The 21,795-nt window shown below is 40.0% G+C and overlaps 1 protein-coding gene across 12 annotated transcripts in view; it reads left to right on the top strand.

The window, feature by feature from the left end:
- FYB1 (FYN binding protein 1) overlaps positions 1-21,795 on the top strand; it is a 148,226-nt gene that overhangs the window by 22,916 nt on the left and 103,515 nt on the right. Inside the window, exon 1 of one of the 12 annotated variants that reach the window (XM_037002500.2) lies at positions 2,054-2,188. The exons of 9 other annotated variants lie outside the window; for them this stretch is intronic. In XM_037002500.2, the coding sequence (XP_036858395.2) occupies positions 2,177-2,188 (12 nt within the window). In that variant the 5' untranslated portion in view covers positions 2,054-2,176. Of the gene's footprint in view, positions 1-2,053; positions 2,189-18,343; positions 18,368-19,079; positions 19,207-21,795 lie in introns of those variants that run through there. 2 more of the 12 variants (XM_037002493.2, XM_037002529.2) reach the window with 2 other exon arrangements.

Raw genomic sequence — 21,795 nt, forward strand, 5'->3', positions numbered from 1 at the left:
TCCCCATCTCCTGACCCATCCAGAAAGTGGCCCGGGGGTGGGGAATGGTGTTCCTCTTGGCCACCTGAGCAACCAAAGAAGCTTGCTTTGACTTTTTCTGTGCTGCTGGACCAATTTCCCAAGACCTCAGAAGATGGAAAACAAGCTCTCTAAAAAAATACACCCAGAGCTTGGAAAAAGAATACTGACAAGGGATCGAACTTCCAAAAGTTGATCAGTACAAACTTTTCTAAAAGCATAGTATGGTGCTGGCATCTACTAGATGCTCAAAGAGTGTTCGGTGAATGAAGTTTGCTAAAATTAACCATGGTTATCTTTACCTCCCCATGTAGTATAGTTAAAAATGGCGAACTCTTGCAGTTGACATATGAAGGAAAATGTCTTTAAGTACACTGTAGAGTAAGAAATGTCTAGACATAAATGATATTTTCTATCCTTTTATTTGGGGAGATTTTCCTTTTTAAATCATAGTCCTTACTATTTCTGGTACTAAACTGGAGAGAGGCATCTAGTTTCCTGAATTGTGCCAAAACTATGAATTTTTATCCTTTTTATATCTAATGAGCAATCGTGGAATAAGAGCTTAAGGCAAATAGAATATTGGACCCCATTTGTAACTACAAACAAGATTTTGTCTCACATCAGAATTATGTGAAGATAAATTTCTCATCCATATGTTATAAGATGCTGGAAAACTATCAATTATACAGAGCCAAATAAAGATAAATAAAACAGAAAATCTTCTAAATATTTTAAAACTATTATTTGGAAACTATATGCCATTAACAAGAAAGTGACGATTTTTCAAAGTCATCATTTTGGGAAGGACCTAAGCTTTTGGACTTGTTTTGTGTGTGTGGCATTGTCTGTATTCACATGATTCTCTGAGGTAGATTCTATCATCAGCATTATCCCTGCTTTCAGATGAGAACATTGAGGCACAGAGAAGTAGCTTGCCCCAGCTCTCACAGTCAGTGTTCAAGCCTAGCTAGTATGGCTCAGGTCCAGGCTCTGAACCTGTGTGTTATTTGCCTTAAATGGGCTGATGCTGTTTCCATTCTGTTCCTTGCCATGCCTTTGCCATGCCTTTGTCAACACAACTCAGTACTATGAACATCTTTTCCTTTCAGTTCATTGGGACCTGTAGCAAATCTTTTTAATAGCTGAATAATATTCCTTTGTCTAGATATACCACTTGTTGTTATACCTGCTCCCCATGGACTGTGAATCTGTACTTTTCCACTATGACAGCCACTTTCTATTCTCAGAACTATTGCTTGTGTGACATCAGAGAGGAACTATGTGAAAAAAGTTTGTGGACAGTATAATCTGGAACTCCTGTAGGAGGAAATGATCTTTTATTTCCCCTGGAAGAAGTTACATGATAGGAGCTCAAAGGGTCTGGGATACTGTTATGGAAAAATTAGCCAATCATACCAATTTATCACTATGATAGAAATGAAGTTGGCAAGCAAGAGCCCCAAGCTGAATTGTAATTATATAATTCTGTTTAGCATATGATATGTGCCCATCACATTTGCTGGGGAAATAAAGAGAAAATATAATTTATACTTCAGCCTTAAAAATCTGCTATTTCGTCATTTAGCAGAAAGAGCAATGAGCTCATAGAACAACTCTGAGGCTAGGGCCTTCCTGTGCCCCATGAGCTCCTTTCCATTTTCTTCGCAGCTTCACCCCCTGTTTGGGAGTTTTATTTTTATCCCCTGGCTTGCCTGTCCACCACAGAGGTATACTGCTTTACTTATTCCCTCTAGATTAGGCATGGACCAAACAAAAGAGAAGGAAAAAATAACTTTTTCTTTCTTCTCTTGGCACAAAGCTGCTGTGAGATTTTAAAGAAAAGCAAAGTAGAACTAACAAAACACCCCTTTCAAGTCTTACAATGTAGTCGTTTTTGAAGAAGGATCCTTGAGAAGCTAATCCTCTGCTTGACAAGCTATAGAAAAGCCTATTCCTTCTCATCCTGCTGGGACATCATATCCAGACAGCCTCTTCTCTCATCTGTCCCTCAGGCAACTCTCTTCTCTGCCCTCTAGCTTCTACGGGACGGTTGGGCTCCCATCCTGTGAGACAGTATCTCAGCTTGAACCCATTCAAGAAATCACAGGAGTGACCCATCTCACCAACCACCTTCTTATTCTTGTTTCCCGCTCCCATGATCCCCCTGGTAAGTTACGCTCTCCATGCCATTAGAGCTATTAGGTATTATGACCATTTGTCTCATTGTGAGTTGGGAACATATCACTGTGTACAGTAGAAGACCTTCCCCCTCAATTCATGCACACTGTGCATTTGTTTTTACTGTAGTAGAACAGACACCTTTTATATTTAATTCTGGATTCTAGCACTTGACAACTTGAAGATAATTATAGAAATAGATTGAAATGAAAAACTTTGAGGCAATCAAAGAGAGTTGGGGTTATTTCAACTGGAGGGGAAAAATTAAGTGATTTTACAGTTTCTGGAATATGAAACCATATGTAAGGAGTTCTGAAGGTTCCCTCAGGAAGACTGAAAAACCTAGGGGAACACAGCCACGAGGGAACATAATGCAAAATTCTTGACCTGATAAAACTTCTTTTTGGGTTTTAATGATAGCTTATAAGGGGCTTGTTTTTTAAAGAAAAAATTCTCTGAACAAATGGTTACAAGTAGGTGCCCTCCAGCAAAAAGCAGCATTAAGCCAGTAGCAAGAATTCGGAGGAGCTAAAACCATAAGTAAGTAGATTTCTCACTGGGAAGTGATAGGCATCATATGCTGCATTTTGAATGGCACCTGCTAAGGTTTTCCAGGGCACAATCTAGTCAGCCATACCCGTTTCTTTGTCTTAGAAATGATGGGGAAAAAAGGAACTAGGTGGGACCCTACCCCAACCCCACTCCCACTCCCACCCTTGACCTCATTTCCCTCCCTTGTTATCACGGCTCCACCACTCCAGGTTTTGAGGAACAAGAGAAAGAGGAAGTAGAAGAGAAAAAAATGGGAATAAATGGGAAGGTAGGGGGAACAAGCTGACCTAAGGATAACTAGTTCCAAAGCCAGGGAGTGGAGCTGAAGTTTATGGCCCCTTGCACCTCGCCCAGCTCCCAGAATAAAAAACCTGGGAGACCCTGGGATGGTAACACTTCCTCTTGAGTGATCCACTTGTGCCCAGGGTTTGTAAGCAACCTGGGCTGACCAAGTAAGTCACTTTGGCATGCGCAGAAATCTTCAGCATTCTCACACACCACAAGGAGACTACAATGAGGTTGTCACGGGTTAGAAAGGGAAGTGGTTTGAAAGCTTAGCTGTTGGAGGTAAGAAGTAAACAAATCATAAGGTCCCACCCTGATATATTTGGCTTTCCTACCAGTTTATTAAGCCTTTTGAAGTGATACTACCTATTTTTGTTTGTTTAGTTATTCTGGATAAGCCACTAGACACACTTTCTGCTGATTTGATGGGGCTGTTAGAAAAATTACATACAAATACTTAGAAGGCCAGAGGCTCCCTTTCTCTCCGAGATCCTGATAGCTCCCTGTATAGTTACAGAGACATCATTGTCCTTATACAGCAGCTGCTCTTTAGTGTCCCTTCTTTAGAAGGCAGGTGGGTTGGCCCACGAAAGTAATGCAAATTCATCTTAGCTTAATTAGTTTTATCTTTGCCAAGTTAGAAGGGAGTTCTTTAGGAGAGGCCCAAAGGAAGAATTAAAAATTCCCCTAACAGAGGATAAAGCATTCCCTTTTCCTTCTCAGGCTTCCCTAAAACTTACCTTCTTATGCACGTATATGTATTTATATTATGTGTAGTTCAGTGGCATCATTTGCATTGTTGAGTGCACTTGTTTATTTTTATCTTCTTAGTTTAGTCAACAAATCGTTCTGAATCCTGATTGTATCAGCCATTGCATTAGCTATTCCTTCCTTATGTATCTGATTTGTAAATATCAGAATACTTCTATATCTTTGTCTAAGATGACTATAAAAATAGTTTATAGAAAATACCCTAAAGACAAAGGAGATAGAGACAGATTAATAGCAAACCAATTATCTACATCCTCTGGGCGGTGTCTAAAAACCCACTCTTTGTTCGAATCCTGTTTTCCCCACTACCCATCCACATGAATATTTCATGCTCACAGCAACTGAAATATCCAAAAGAAGATTCTGCAAACCAGCTCCCTTCCCCAGCTATGGTATTTCCATCAGCACCACCCAGCTTGCCTTGAATAAAAGTATTATAGTCATTTTAGCTCTTTCGTCCCTTCTTTCCTCATATGCAGTCTGGTACTAAGCACTTTTGTTCAGTGATTATCAGTATTTTTTATGTCATGTCCCACATAGGAAATGATGGTATTAAATTGATTGAATAAACAAAAAAGGTTACTTATGTCTGGAAGTAATTGCCTGATTGTGTATGTGTGTGGGGGTCTGGGTGATGGTAGGGTACACACCATAACCCCAAGTCATTCATGGATCAGCATCTCAACTCAACTGTAAGCTCAAATTAACCCATTCTTTCTTTGAAATGTCTCTTATATTTGCCCTTTTGTTTCCATTTCTGGTGCTACTATCTTATTCAAGGTCATTATCTGATACTTGGATTATTACAACATCTTCCTAACTGCTTGCTTTGCCGTTCCCCAAGTTCTTCTTTGGTGGTGCCCCTGAATGATCCACTTATCCACTGCTTTAGGCAGACGCCTACAACTGTTTCCCATTACCTATGACAGTCAAACCCAGATGTTTTTGTCAGGATTTCAGGAAAAGAAATAATGTAGGCCCATCCTACCTGTTAACTTATTTCCTACTATTTCCTCCAACAATCTCTATTTAAATTAAATTCACTTAATCACTGCCTACACCAGCACGATCACATCTCTTACATTTGCTATGCTTCCAGAAGATCCTAGTAGTAATTGTTGATAGTCATAACTACTTGAGCTGTCTTGTAGTCTTGAGTACTTAAAGTGTGTTAGGTCCTGGGCCAACTTTCACAGCAAACTTACATGTTAACTAATATTATCCCAATTTTATAAGATAAGAAAATTGGAACTCAGGTTAAGTAACTTGACCAAGGAGAAAAATTAAGTGTAGAGAGCTAAGACTTCAAATGTCAGCCTGACTTCAAACAATACACTTTCTACTACCTTTGTCCAATACAAGTTTAGCATCCTCTGATCTTACATTTCTTTCCAAACTCCTAATTTGGCAATTCATAATTTGGTATCATATAATAATCCTTTGATTGGTCTTTATTTTTCTCTGATTCTTACAGAGAATTTCCTCTGATTCTTATAGATTCTTATAGCTGTCTGCATTTTTATCTCATTTATCCAACTATCCTGAGACCCTCTGTCTATAAAACCTTTATCCCTTATAATTCTTAGGTGTTGCTATGTCTCTATAGATATGGCACTCAATTTCTCAATTTTTGCCAAAACATTATAGTTCCTCTCCAAGAAACTGGATTAACATTAATGGTCTTTATTTTCTGTGTTTGCTTAATTCTGTTGCCAGAGTTACATAGGAGACCTTAATTTTTCAATTCATAGATGATTATATTAAAAAATCCCAATGCCTTCTTTATAAAGTCTATGAAAGTCCACAATGTCCAGCAGATATTCCAATACATATTGGTCTCCTTAAATTGGAGATCTAGTCCCATATGTCTTTTAAATTTATTATTTTCAATCTATTCTTAAATTCAGAGCAAAGTTAGTAGTGTATTAATCTTCTCACTGACCCAGGTTTAAGTCCAAATAACAATATGAATAGTATAATTTAATATAAAAATATCATCTAATATTTTAAAGTACCTAAAAATATCTGTCCTATTATATACCTAGAATTCATGTGGCTAAAAGGATTAGAAAATAAAGGTATATTATATGGTTCTGTTCCTCTGGAACTGCACTGACCAGTACTGTAGCCACTAGCCTCATGTGGCTATTACAATTTCTTAATTATTAAAAATTAAAAATTTATTTTTTCAGTTGCATTAGCCACACTTCAGTTTCTCAGTAGCTGATAAGGTTAATGTCTACCATATTGGACAACACAGATATAGAACATTTCTACACCACAAAAAAAAATCCTATTAGCACTTCTCTAGAAGCTTATCAACAGTTTTGTCAAAAAAAATGCAATATGTGTGATGTAATTCATAACAGCTGATAACATATGAGCTACAAGTTTTTGCCTAATAAATGTTCAAAAATATTTAACAAGTATTTATAGACTAAAGATGGCAGCTCTTATACAGATACAGTTATCTGGCATAATATATGAAAGAAGCAAAACTTGAAGCAGCAGAAAGATAAAACAAACTCTTATATAAACCAATTGTCTGTATTTCATGAATTCTGCCAAAATGCTAAATGTAAATCTGTGGCAAATTGTTGACACCCCTTCTGCCCCTGCTTGGACAGCTGTGGATGACATCTGCATCAAATCAGCCAAGAGTTATTTATTTATGAAAAGTGCACTGACCCACTTCTAAGCCCAAAGGGTAAAAATGTCACCTTTGTTCATTTCTCAAGGAAAATATTTTTAAGATCCTATGCTGACTGTGAAAAGAAAAGCTGTTCCTTGGGGTGTTATCCGTAATTGCCTCTTCATTTCAGGTTTTCTGACAGTCATCATGTCCGCCCCATTCCTAACCATAGTATGAGCAGGAAAGCAATTCCATCACCTGGCAAGCCACACTGGCCTCTTTCCTTCTGGGGAATTTAAAATATTGAGTGTCTGTTTGCAAACTGTGTGATTTTGTGATTACCTTTTAGTATTTCAAGGATTATGAGCTTCTTGGACCAATAGGACTGTTTGATTCAGTTTTATAATTCCATTACATAGGACACTGCCCCAGAGGAGACAACCAAAAAATTCTTTTACATATAAATTAAGATTAACAAATGTGTCTCCTTGCTTTGAGTCAAGTGTTTCAAGTACCAATAATATTTTAATAAGGACAAATACAGTTAAAAATGAAACAATCTTGATGAGTGACCTTTCCTCAGATGACATAATTCCATGCAAAGTCAGGCTGACAAAGTGTGCTGCCATAATGGGGAAGTTATTATGGAACTGGATAGAAGATTCTATTAGAAGACCTAGAAATAAGACACAATAGCACACATTTGGAGTCCATAGTTAGTTTACCAGAAGAATCATCCACAGAGGTAACAGGAAACTCCCTGTCTCTTGGAAATACATCTGACCCATATAAGCTAGAGAAAGGCTGGAGTTACAGTTCTTAAAGAGTGGTCTGAAGACTAGATGTCTCAGTCCCCCTTAGGGAATCCACAGGGTCAGCACTATCTACATAATAATACTAAACTTTTATATGTTTTTTTCATTCTCATTCTCTATTATAATCCCATTATGTAGAACACTGGAATTTAAGTTCAGTGGAATTTACCAGAGGCTACATAATTATCTGAAAAGACTTTCAACATATTCTTCCCTTTTCCAACTGTATATCTGTGTGAGGCCGTATTTTCACAGATTTCAACCAGAACAATATGTCACAACAGACTGGATGCAGACCAAATGTGAGAATACAGCTGTTTTCTATTACACCATACATTAAAGACATTTGCAAAAATGTAAAACATCACCATGCCTCTCATTAAATTTTTTGTTTTGGAAAATATATTTTTCCTAAAAGTGTCATTCATGTTAATATGCAATGATTTATTATTGCATGCAAATTTTTTTGGAACCAAAGACTTTGAGAACCACTGCTGCAGAATATGGTGAATATAAATATAAGATAAAGGGCTTCCGGACAATGATAAACTGAAGAAGGGACAAAGTAAATGCAATTCTGTGTGTGAACTGGCCTGAAGACTGTACTAAAGGTGCTGACCTTGATTCTTCATCCAATCAACTAAATTACCAACAGCTTTTTGGAGGCTACATCTAAATCTTCCTTTACTCTCTTCTCATAAACCAAACCATTCATCTGCCTGGCCAGATAATTGTCTGCTATTTCCAGTTGCATACAAGTTCTTTTGTTTTATAAAATATTTACTCTGAAATGCCACACTTACACCATTTTTCAATGAGGATCTGTTAGGAAGGGAAGAACTCAGCTCGCTGTCCCAGGGAAGTCAGCTACAGTGAGACGAGAGACCTGAGTGAAGAAAGCAAACTAAGTTTTAATACACTCTGCATAGAGTAACAGAGCAGGCCTGCCTAAGATAAGACAGGATGCTCATTCTGAGGCTTCTTTTATGTGGTTTTTGGCAGGGCAGAGAGGTCCTTGACTGACAGCTGTCAGCTCTCTAGGCTTGTTCCGATTGGTGAAATGGGGACAGGGGCTGTGCTGTGCTTGTGCCTCTGATGTTTCTTACCTGGGGGGACCCTGGGCATTAACTGAGTCACTCTTGGACCCTGTGGCTTCATCTGATTAACTCTCTGAGCCATTTCTGGCTTTTTGGCTCTCTTTGATCAACTCCCTGAGTTATCTTTGGGGGGTCCTTTCTCCTTTTCATCCCGCTCATTTCTGTCTTTCTGCCTAACAGATCCAGTTTTAATTTGAGAAGATGGTTGTGTCTGTTGGCAGCCCGAGCAGAGGTTGGATAGACAGTAACAGCACACAGATACCATCTCTAAGACCTGCTGTACATGATCTGTAGATTATTGCAAAGACACTGGGTAGAATGGGACCTAAATGAGCCCTGACTCATCTTCAGAGTGGCTTATTAGTTTGTGTGACCCCTCATGACTTATAGTTTTAGCTAATATGGGCTAATGATACCAGGAAAGTTCATATTAAATTGATCCATTTTTGTACAATAATTCAATATCCATTTTAATAAAAAAGGACTACTGAAGGGCATTGATATGTGCCTGTGTATGTGGGCGCATGTGTGTGTTCTCACTGGATATCTGTCAGTCTCCTTTTGACCACTCTTATCTTTGGCTCAGAGAAAGGTCAACACTCTTAATCATTCTACACTGATCCATTTCCCAAGAACTCAGAGCTTGACCGGTTTGATGATACACTTCTCTGCATCCCTGTAGCTTCTCTTTGGTCCTGCATCCTGCTTACAATCACTTTTCAAGTCCCACCACCTATGAAAAAATCTATTGTTGCATGGGTGACCCAGCCTAACCTAGCCACTCTTGCAAAGGCATTCCTCACAAGGCTGCTCGCACTGCGGTCTAATGGCTGAACCCAGCTGGACAGGGTGCAGCTGAGAACTGCTGACTCTGTGAGAACTTAGACTTTCCTGTCTCAGTTCCCCACTCTGTGAAAGGGAAATACTTAGCTGTACCTCCACTTACCTACCAGCCATGAAAGAATTATGAGCATGATGCGACCTCTGAGCTCATCCTTATTAGCACTCTTTCTCCCATTGTTTACATTGCTCTCCTTGTCTCTCACCCCAGTAAATCCTACCCATGCTGCATTTCAGGATCACTCTAATGTATAATAATTTCTCATGTCTGGACTGCTCATTTGGCATTTGAAATATACTGTCCTGTAAAAGTCATTGCACTATAAATTTTTCAGAAATAGATTTTTCTATTTTTCTTTCAAAAATCTTTTTTCCAAACATCCTTGAGTTTCTTCAGAGCAGACATGTTGTCATTCATCTTTGATCATAGCACCTGACAGGATGCCTCATAGCCTGAAAGGTATTCAATACCAGATGCAAGAGACTAACCCAACATTTATTCCAGACCTGTCATGCCCTTGAACTTGAGGCTCAGATGATGAAAGGACTTGTCCAAGATAACCCAGCAATCCAAGAGCAGCAACAGTTAGGGTGGCAGCTAGATATGCTCTGTTTGCTTCTGAGCTAAGCATTTTTTTCTATTTCATCATACTGCCTCCCCAGATAAATAAATCTTGATTAATTTTCCTCCTCTTCTTAATCAATAATAATCAAGATCATGATGTAAAACTTGAATGTATTTTCCTTTTAAAATGGAGAGGTATTTGTTCAAGATTGGGCTCCATTCTCATTATGGCTGGCCTGGGGCCATCAGTCTTTCCATTCTTATCACTAATACTATATCCCAATAATTTCAAAATGCTCTGCAGAGTCCTGGGAATCCCAATAAGATGCAGCAAAGGGTTGGGGTAGGGGAAATAAGAGGTTCTGACATACTCATCCCTGCCTGTACTAGAATGGTTTGGAAGAAAGTCATTTACAACTTTAAAAACTTTTGCAACCTGCTACAGCCCAAACTCAGACCTTGGATATTATGCTGCTATAGGCACCTCTCTCAGCAAAGAGGTCAAAATATGGCCTAGTCACTGATAGGTAACCCATGTTGTACAGGTTGGTGAAGATCTAGGCAAATGCTGATCTAGGCAAGACTGACCCAAAGCCATACCATTATGGAGGGCAAGCTCACCTCACCTTTATGACTTGAAGAATGCAACAGAATTCTACATGCATAAAAATATTTCCTCTGTTGGGCAACGATGGCAATATCTGAATCCCCACTCACAGGGCCTAGGATTCTATTAGAAACTCCAGAGGTAACATCCTACAGAAAAAGAGCAGCATGTAGAGATCCAAAGACTGGGGTTAAATCTTGCCTCAATTATTAATTTTTCTGTGCTTGTTTGCCCATCAGTGAAGTGGATAAGACAACCCTTGCTCCACACCCTTAGTAGGTTTTCAGTAAGTGTTTTCCAAGTAGATGGATAGAAGGGTGGGTGTGTGGGTAGGCATGTGGATGGACAGTTGGATAGACAGCCATCAAGCATGTAACTATATCACTTACAGTATAAGCCAAAGGCCAGATTCAGTGGCTTAAAACAATACAGATTCATTATCTTAGAGTTTTGTGGGTCAGAAGTCCAAAGTAGGTCTCACTGAGTCAAAAATCAAGGTGGGGTCAGGCTGTGTTCCGTCTGGAGGCTCTGGAGAAAAATTCATTCCCTTGCTTCTTCCAGCTTCTAGAGCCTACCTGTATTCCTTGGTTTATGGCTTCCTTCCATCTTGAAAGCCAGTAATGGCTGCTGGAGCCTGTCTCAGGCTGAATCACTCTGACATTGACTTTTTTGCAACCCCTTTCCCTGTAGGACCCTAAAGTATATTAGGCTGACCTGGATAATCCAAGACAGTCTCCCCAGCTCAGGATCCTTGATTGAATCACTTACTTGCAAATTCCCCTTTGCCATGTAAGGTAACATATTTATAGTTCAAGGGATTAGGAGGTAGACATCTTTGCTGGGTCATGATTTTGGCTGCCACACTATAGGATGGTTTGGGTTATACTGGAAACAGTACGAAGTAATTCAGAGATTCTTGATCCTGATTCACCACTGGAATCATCTGGAAGCTTTAAAGAAAACAGATGCCCAGGCACATCACCCAAAAACTGTAATTGGACAACACAGACCAGGCCATCAGCATTTGCTAAAAGTACCACAGATAATTCTATTGTGAAGCCAGGTTTGAGAGCCCCTGGATGTATTTAAGAAGGGGGATTTGAACCATCTCACAAACATACTTTTGAAGACTTCCTCAGTCCTTAGGAAGTCCTCTGTTTACCTCTCTAAAACTGATTGCCCTTATCTATAAAATGAACATAATAATCATGTGAGGAGTAAATCAGATAATATATACAAAGTCCTATGTGCTTTGCCTGGAATCTGTTAATCCCCCAATAAAAGGTAGCTATGATTATTAATTTTACAGAGCAGGTCAAGTTATCTGTATGTCATGGCAAACATAAATATCAAAAGTGAATATCCAAGATGTACTCTAAACTCATCCCTCTTGGTCAGACTTAAAAGTGTTTTAGAGTTCCAACTAATTCTGCTTAGACTGTAAACTGACATATCTCAGGAGAGCTAGTTTCTGCTGTCCTTTCATTTGGCTCTGGATGATGGCTGCTTTCTCCCTGGGTTTTCTTCTTGTACAACCACTCCCTTTGCACTGCAGACACTGAACCCATGAGACAAATGAGCTTAGCATTATGTGCAGACAGCCAGGTGCGTCCGTTTCTCAACCAGAGGGATGGTGTAAACTCATTCCGTCCCAACAAGGTTCATAGTCCTACTGAAGTTTTAAATCTTTCCTTTAGTGAGAGATCATGAACCCTGTCCTCTAGATGACTCAGTTCACCATTCCTGGAGTCCCAAGTCCCAGCTTCTTTCCACCAGCCCCAATCCCAGCCCAGCTAATGAGGTGGGGCGTTCAATCAGGACTGACCCCAGTCTTCATGTAGCAGCCACACCCTTTCCCACAGAGAAATGAGAAGCTGTGCATGGTGCTGCCACAAGAGAAAGCCCCTTTACTATCCTGTTTTATTTTCCTGCACTGCTGACATAGTGTGTGCGTCAGATTAGAATGGGTAAAAAGTACAATTGTAATATTCTAAAGAGAAAAGGCTGTATTTAGCTCAAACCTCCAAAGAGTCATCAATTGTAGTACTATAATTGTATTTTCAAATTTTAGTTTCCAAAATTTAAAACAAGAAGAGATTACAACATAAATGAGAAGTCTTGCTTTATTAGTTTCCAGAGTCAGAAAAAAGAAAAGGGAACTGTATAGGAAACATCTTACATACTTTTTGTCTGGTATTTTCCTTTGCTAGCATCTTTCTTTAGCTGCCTGGGAAATTAAGGGGAAATACCACATCAGAAAACATTGACCATGGTAATTTAAAATTAAAATCTATGTTTCTTAGCATTTGGGAAAACTCTAGAGCCTTCTGATTCTACTTCCTCATCCTTCAATTCTAGAAAGAGACTGACAGCATATTACTGTAGGTGACAGCATTTGCAAAGCTAGCATATCCATGTTATGGAATACTGTGGAAATCTTTCTGTCCTACATGAGGAAGAAGCAACATTTTGGTCTGTTCATTTCTGAGAAATTTTAAAGATGGAAAAGAAAGTATAAAGAAGCATATAACAAACACCCTGATTGTGTGTCCAGGACACCAGACCCCACAAGATGGAGATGATGATCGCTCCAGTTAAGAGTCGCCCTTTACTGCCGACTGGATCTTTCACCTCATACCTGTCTCTGGTCATTGATCTTGGGGAGAAGCACCCAGCCTAGTGTGTGTCTCAGTCTTACTGGACTCAAGAGAAACAGTTCTATGAACAGAATTCAGGAAGAAAATTTCAAGGGTTCTTGGCTCTATCTCTTCAGTTGCCAATCAAATGCCTCCTGGCAGGTAACTTCAATGACCAAAGCAGTTACAGCAAATTATGAAGGGGTGTGAGGCTTCAGCTAATTATTGCTTTGGGAAATCAGACTTTTCAAGGAAATCCTCAAAAATGCATGGTTATGTAATTCACTCTAGCTCTTATATTTCCCCATTTTTTAAATATTTAAAGTTTAAGTCTACAGAAAGCTTAAAAATAATACAGCAACCATATCCCTTCAGCTAGATTCACCTAATTATTAACATTTTTCCACATTATATGTATGTATGTAAATGTCTTCCTGAACCATTTGGAAGTAGGTTGTATATATCGTGACAGTTCATCACTAAAAATTTAAGCATGTGTCTCCTAAGAATAAGGGCATTTCTCATTCTAACCATAGCACCATTAACCCACCTAAGAAAAGTAGTGATTTCTTTATCATTTAATTTTCCATATTAAAATTTCTCCAGTTGTCTCAAAATTCTTTGATAATTTTTTTTTGTTCAAACCAGTATCCAGTCAAGATGTACATGTTGCATTTTATTGTAATGTCTCTTTGGTATCTTTTAACCTAGAAGAGTTCCCTATCTTTTTATGTTTTTCAAAACTGTTTTTAATTGTTGGTAATGAATATGATACATGAATTTGTGTGTGTGTGTGTGTGTGTGTGTGTGTGTGTGTGTGTGTGTGTGTGTGTGTATGCATCCACACACTCACACGCAGGCAATAAAACAAAGCAGATCCTCAGACCAGATTCTTGCTGTGGAGTAATCTCCGCACCCAGGGGTAGTCTGCCAAAGTCCCATTTCCAAAAGCCTAGTCAATGTGGTCTTTGCTTCAGCCCATACTAGTGCTGCTAGTATCAGTGCTTTCCATATCAGGCATGGAAAGATGAGAAAGAGAATTCCTGTTTCACTGCTAATGATTGAAGGCCTGAGTATTAACACTGTGCTAAATTGTAAGGATGATTTATGGGACAGTCACTGGGAGAGGGAATTAGTTCCAAGTGCCTATTGGTAGACTCTGTCCCAAACCTACTCAACCTGAAATGGCATTTTTGAAAGCACCTCCAGTTATTCTTCTGAGCATTAAAGTTTAAGGACTGCTATTCTGAAGACACACAGAAAAATGATGAGTTGGACCCTACCCCCAGCAAATTCTAGGGAAAGCTCACATCTCAGTCTCATGTGAATGGGTCACTGTGGTTCCTCTTGAACAGTCAGGTGAAAATGTCCCTTAGGTGGTCCCTAGGTCAGGGTAGCAATAGTGAGAGCCTCGGGACCGAGCACACGGACTCAGCAGGGGCCATGCAGTGGGTGCAGAACGGTGTGAGGAGGCAGGCTTTGGAGCCAGCAGAGGACTGGCTGAGTTTGCATGCCACAGACTGGAACTTGTGAACTCACTTAAATGGGCAGGGCCAACCAGCAGGGAACTGTGGTTTTGTTGACACCCCTCTGCCTTTTGCCTGTTTCTGGTACTATGATTTTCTCTCTCCACTCTTTTCAACAGTGGTCCACAAAGTGGAGTGAGTACACCAGAAGGAGAGTACAAAACAATTTGTTGGGCATGAAGAAAAATCGGTAGAAAAAGTGTATTTTAAAAAATCTCATCTTGTCTATTTCGTTTACATTTTATAATGGAAAAAGTGTATTTGCAAAGTAATGTGTGTGTGTGTGTGTAGACAGGGTTCATTAAAATATATCCATATATACAGTGTGCATGTGTAAACACATTTTACTGCCAGTTATATGTAATGAAAACTCTAGAATGACCACTCTTCTACATGACAAAAACTCAGGAAAGGAGAGACTCAAGGAGAAGAGGGGAAGTGGGTGTGAGTCTTGCATATACACCTTTCAAAGGTTACTGGCATTTTACCAAAGGTTTGCTCACCAACAAAAACCCACATAACAGAACTCCTGTAAATTGTTCAAGTCCCTGGTACCTTTTCCTATTTTGAATGCATTTTATATTCTTGGAAGCTGAGAGTTGGAAAAATCTTTGATGTTGATCAGCTAGCTTTCTGCTTCCCTGGGAAGCAAGGAGAAAGAGCAGGTGAGATGAAGGAGGTAGGGTAGAGGAAATTAGAAAAAAAGCTACCTTTTTTGTCCCCCACCACATTAACCTGGAGCCAGTCCTGCACCTTGCAGGTTATAATGCTTCTTTGATTTGTGAGCAGGGGTTTTGAGGGAAGAAAGGGGAAGTAGTTGTTAGAGTCAAAGAAAATAAGTTGTTTCTTGGCTTCTCTCCTACCTGATCTTTTCTCATCCTAATTATCAGTGTGGCCGAACATAGGGTGGTTTCTGGCAGCAGCCAGTGAACTCACTCTATAAATACACACCTTCCATGACTTGTGATCAGGATATGATGGGCTTAAAGACAAAGCTCCTGACTGCCAGACCCAGCTAGCACAGCGATGGCGAGCTTTCTGCAGGGTGTGCATTCATTCGTGCTTCATCTGCTGCTCATTAGCCTAGAGCATTGGGGAACTCGGGCCCTCCTGCCAAGTGCTCTCCTGCGTGGAGCAAGCAGTTTGAAGCTGCCCCCATCTGTCTTCACACTCCAGCCAGATGCTCACAGGAAAGGAAGCCAGCAGGATTGCTAAGGCCTAACTCAAGGCCAAATCACTTTGACTCCCAGGCACATTCACAATTTGTTTTCTGAATAACTTGCTGGAGGCTTTAAATGGCCCAGCAGAGCTGGCCTGGCCACCACAACCAGATCACTTCTCCTCGAAAGGCCACTGGCTTGTTGTCACACTCCTTTACGTACTAGAATATTCACTTGACCATTCTTGTTTAATTGAGAGGAAATACACGCTATGATTGTTATAAGTGTAAGATCAATAACAAGTACAATATTTTAACTTCGAGAACAGAAAAGCAAGCATAGTGACAGGCCATATATATTAGGCAAATGCAGCAGATTGTAACTACACTGACCAGACAGAAATAAGGAAAGGTTTCTCAACCTAAGGTACAGAGGAGGATGCAGTTAGGGAGAGTAAAAGAATTCGCCTGGATTATGAAGGCAGAAATTCTGATATCCCAAATGGGTATTGATTCTGGTATTAATGAGCTGAGTAAGCTGACTTCCTCCATCCTGACTACATAAACTCCCAACTCACTAATTTTCCTCCTATAACATTTTATTTCTTTGTTTTGCACAACAGAGTTGCACAGGGTGGGGAATAAAAAGCTTAGTATTCAAGTCCACAAAGAATGAGCTATTCATCATTTGCTTATCACTTTTGCTGGGGGAGGGGAAGAACCCTAAATAGTTAATAAAATATCCAAAAGCATTAAGGTGTTAGCCATGATTCTGTAGCAGATGTAAGATCTAATATATGATTTAAGAAACTTTTGAATGATTTTCTTTTATTGCTCTGGCTTCTTTATAATTTATGAAAAGCTTTAGCGAGTGGCTCCAAAAATTATGTGAAGTAGATATTCAAATAATAATCCAATACTATATTATTGGTTTCCTTTAAACACAAAATGCAAGCAATTCTTTCCAACGCCATCTTCTGTTAACACCATGTCAAGAAGGATTATATGTGAAGAAAAAAAAGCCCCACATATTTTGTACTCTTTCCTCTAAATGAAGGAAAGAAACACTACTGCTATGCAGTGTCTGAAAAATTCAGGAAATTGGTTGCATATACCCAGAGTATACTGTAAAAGAGGCTTACACCAAAAACAATGCTTTTGCTTTTGCATTTATTGATTATAAACCACATAACATAGAGGGGCATGAGGAGCACTAAATGCAACTTTCAGCATCATTATCATGTTGCTGTTGTCTAACAACAATAGGTTATTGCCCATATTTTCCTTTGTCAGGAAATATTTTAGAAAAATAGAAAAATTGGGTGTTCTTTATTAATATATAGTAATATCAGCTCAAGAAAAGATAGATTTGGGCAAGTAGCTACACTTACATTTATTTCAGGAACATCATTATGTTACTAATGATAGATGGCTTCTTCCTTGTTTTTATCAAATCTCCAAATCTTTTCAGACACTATCAGAAAGCACATTTTCAAATAAATATCAAATAAAGCATTCCATTTTTTAATATAATCTTTATAAATGTGTACATTTCTTCTCTTCCACTTTGGAAAGCAAAATTTATTTATTTCTGCCCTTCAGAGGTATAAATTGCTGGACTCACTGTTTCCTAGGGTAAGTGTAAAAAAAAAAACAACTGTCCCACAAACCAGGAAGTTGCCTTCATCCTTTAACACATTAATTAATCTGACAATGTTTATAAAGTGTTTTCTACGTGCCAGGCACTGTACTAGGAGCTTGGAATCAAAGACAAATAAGCCAAGATACCCACCATAAAGAGCTGAAGGTCTAGTGGCAGAGATAGGCTTGTCTCCAACAACTGAAAGATATTACAGAAGTCAGTAAATGCCCTACCCAGTCTGGAGGGACTGAGTTCAGCAGGAAGTGGTATGTAACTACCCTGGGCTTCAGGGCATGAGTAGGAAGGAGGTACGTTCCACAGCAGGACATGTCCTGAGTTTGTGGGGATTTTGTTTCATTCTTGGCATCAGAGAGAAGTTGGTGGGGGAAAGAAGAAACATTAAGACTGACTTTAAAAAGTCATCATTTCTCCTCTTTCTCCCTTTCCCGCCCTCATAACCATCCAGCGAAATCCAGGGATGGTAGAGTTGCTCCCCGGAGCCAGGGCCCAGGCTCCTGCTCTCCTCCAGCTCTGCTGCCCTGAGAGCATTTCCTAGTCATCAGTGAACCGGAACTGCTCAGGCCGCACAGTGTTCCCACCGGCAGGGAGCGAGAGCGCGCTGGCCCAGTGTGACAGCACCACCCAAAAGCTATATAAATCTCTTTTTTATTCCATTGGCCAAACTTAGTCCTATGACCATATCTAGTGGCAAGAGGGGCTAGAAAATGTCCTGCTCTGTGTAGTTGTAAGCCTGACCCCAAAAGCAAGAATCCTCTTGCTATAGGGCCAGATAGTAAATATTTCAAGCTACATACAGTCTTTCTCATGTGTTGTTGTTCTTCTTGTTTTTTTTAATAACTTTAAAAATGGGAAAACCATTCTTAGGTTGACGCTGTTCAAAACAAGCAATAGGCCAGATTTGGCACACAGACCATGTTTGCCTTCCTGTCCTAGGGAAAAGGGGTTCTACGGGGAGGAAAGCGGCATCTCTGGCATGACCTCTACAAGTTTATGGACACCGACAGGAAGAGCCTTGTCTTGGTGAGCCTTCTTGTCTTGGTGTGTTTGGTCCATAAGAGTAGGTACTTAGTGTGTATGGCTGATGAAGGACTGAATGGCTGAATGAATGAATGAATGAATGGAACATAGGGAGGTTAATTCAACAAACACAATTTGTTAAAATCCCACTTAGTCCCAATGGCAGTTTCTTAATACAAATGCTCATTTGAATATTCCATTTTATCTGGAATTTGAAGACATATCTAACAGAGGGTAGACAAGAGTGGATCCCCTGGGCTTTCCACTCCCTGCACTCCCTTCAATTGATACAGTCAAGCACCCCATTTTACCTCCCAACTACAGATGCAATTAGATCCCAAACATCTCACACATGTTGGAGTGGGCCTCCCTTATTGACTGTTCCTGCTTCCTGACCTCCATTGCAGGTAGACAGCCCTGGGTGTGCAAGCAGATTACAAAACCCAAGGCCCTACCATTTCCTCCCTGGGCATGTCCTGGTGGTACATAGGAGAACCTGGTTTTGGTTTTATTCTTTTAAATGTCACATGCTTGGTGGGAATGTCCACAAAAGTGTCCAGGCTGAATAGACACTTTTTAGTTCCCCTCTCCTACTTCTTACTCAATATCCTGAAGATATAATAGAACTTTTCTTGTCTAAGTCAGCCTGGTAGGGAGAGGGAGGGGTGGATCACACAGCCATTCCCTTGGACATGCCCCGTCGAGGCATCAGAAAGTTCCACAGTTCTTGGATTCTGCATGCCGGGCACACTCAATGGCCAAAAGTGATGGAGGCGCCACCCCTGGCCCCAGGAAGACCCACTGAATGAGGCCATCCCCCCACCTCATTCTGCAGGAGTCAGGTAACAGCTCTGCCCTGTTTCTTCTTTCAAAAAATGTGCAACTTTTTGACAGCAGGGAAAGGTGCTACCTCCAAATCTGGCAGCATAGATAGTACTCACTGGAATAATTGAAAGAAACACATGTTCTGCTGGAAAAGAACAGACATGTGGACATCAGACACTAAAACTCTGATCCGCTGTAGCCATAGTTTGAGGAGCAGATAAAAGATGTGTCTGTCACTTGCTGTGTCATAACCAGATAGGGCCTCTCATACGTTCCTCATCCAACCTCCGGTGTGTCTGTTATTAAATGAAGTCTTGCAACTAAACCACAAATGTGGTCCTCGTGGACACAGATGATTTGTTTCAGCCTCTCTCCTGACAAGCATGTGCCCATCTTTTTGATGGGGAGAAGGAAATTTCAAATTCCCCCAAATCTCAAGGTCTGTCAGGAGATGGGGAATCATGTGAAATTTTCACACAGACTAGGAAAAGGGGGACTATTCTGCCATCACCCCTGCCTTCCCAGAAGGAATCCTGACAAGCCAGGACAAGCAATGACAAAGGGCTACAAATCATCAGAGGAAACCTTCCAGAGCATCAGTAACTCCAAAATTTGGTTGTAGCCTTAGGCCCTCCTTTATGAATTGCTTCCTTTTCTGGAATTCAAAAAACGTTCCCCCCCCTTGTAATTGAACTCATAGCAAAGAATTAAAAAAGAGTTCGGCCCCTTATTCTGCCTCCTATCAGCTGTGTGACTTCAGGCAAACTACTTACCCTCTCTGTGCCTCAATTTTCTCCTCTGAAAAAATAGAATAGTCAATTATGCTTCAATATAACAAATTTTCAAAATAAATTTTGAAATTTAACAATTTTTTAAATGAAGAAAATAATAGTACTTACTTCACAGGGTAAATGTGAATATAAAATTTTATACACTTATTGTGTATTAATACATAGTAATAGATCATTCATATTGGCCACTTTAAATCTTTTGGCATTAGAGATTATTCTGTGTAGACAAGTAGATGGGTTTATGAACGCAAGGCAGTCATGGCTGTGCTTTTCTTCCCATTCTGTGAGATTGTCAAGAGAGGTTTTAGGTAGATCAAAAGTTTTGCATATAGAAGGCAAGGCATAAACTTCAAATATTCTAATGCCCCAAGAAATTAATGATAAACAATAGGTGAGGGGGAGGAGGGCAAGGTTGCTCTTACCTATAAAATCACATCTTTAAAAATGCTCTGTCAAAGGTGATCATGAATATTAAAGGAACTGTGGTGTATTCAAGGGACACCCTGGAGACATAGCCTTCTGTTTCAAAAAGACAAGGCTGGGAGATTCCATTTCTCTCAGAAATTTTAAAGGTTCACATCCATGCTGCCTGCTTGTCATTTGCATTCATTTGTTTAACTATCGGTGGGCTTCAAATGCTCCCCCAGCTTTTGCCCAAATCCAGAGCCCCCGTCCCTGGACTGGAGCTCAAAAATCTGGTTTTGGGGGCAATCACAAACAGTAGAGTTATGGCTGTCTCATTGAGCAGCCACACTGACACCTAGTGGTTCAAAGGCTAAGCACAGGCAATTGTTGGGAGGCTTTTTTTTTCAATTAAAAAAGTTTTTTTTGAAACGTAGTTAATCTACAATACTATCTGGTTTCAGGCGGGCAACACAGTGATTTGACAATTGTGTATATTACTAAGTGTTCACCACGGTAAGTGTAGTTGCCATCTGTCACCATACAAAGATATCACAGGTTTTACTCTCTATGCTGTACTTCATCCCTGTGACTAATTTATTTTAAAATGTAAAGTTTGTACCTCTTTATCCCTTTCACCTATTTTACCTAGCCCCTTCCCCAAGGTAACCAGCAGTCTGTTCTTTGTGTTTATGAGTCTCTTTCTGGTTTGCTTGTTTCTTTGTTTTGTTTTTCTATCCTTTGTGAGCCTTAAAAATCATGTTTTCCACAATTGGTTTCCCATGTGAACAAGAATGGGGGGTCAGGGGAAGCAAACATGATCTTTCATTTGTCTGAGTTGTTAGCAGCATTTCTGAGAAAAAGACTGTAGAGAGAGGACTGTGGCTCACTGGCTAGGTTTAGGCTGTGGTCGCAGGGGTTGTAGTTAGGACAGTGGCTCAAGAATTAAGATCTGAGTTTGAAATGGGGGCTCTCCTGTTGACCTGCTGTGGGTCTTGGTGAATCACTGAACTGCCCCATGACTTGGTTTTTCTAGCTGTAAAACAGGGGTGACAATAACTTCATAGTTTATTAAGCGGTTCTAGCACAGAAGGGAAGCTACAGTGTAATCTGCTATTGTTGTGACTTTACGCGCAACTTTCTGTAGAAGCTGCAACCCCGTCTGGCAGCACAGGACAGGGAGAAACCCAATGGACCAGCAAGTAGGAGACCCAGATTCTGGTTCTCACTAAGTAGCTGTGTGACTTTGGATAGATCACTTACCTTGTTTTCTTTCCTGTGAAATGAACAGCTTGAATTCACTGATGTTTGAAGTTTTTTTCTTTCTCACACACTGATTCTAAGGTAAGGCTTCCAATTAGAATTGGTCCAGCTTTAAGGCCCACTTTGATCTCCTGTCTTTTTACCAAAGCC

This window comes from Manis javanica, chromosome 1, assembly GCF_040802235.1.
Source record: "Manis javanica isolate MJ-LG chromosome 1, MJ_LKY, whole genome shotgun sequence".
Taxonomy (NCBI): Eukaryota; Metazoa; Chordata; class Mammalia; order Pholidota; family Manidae; genus Manis; species Manis javanica.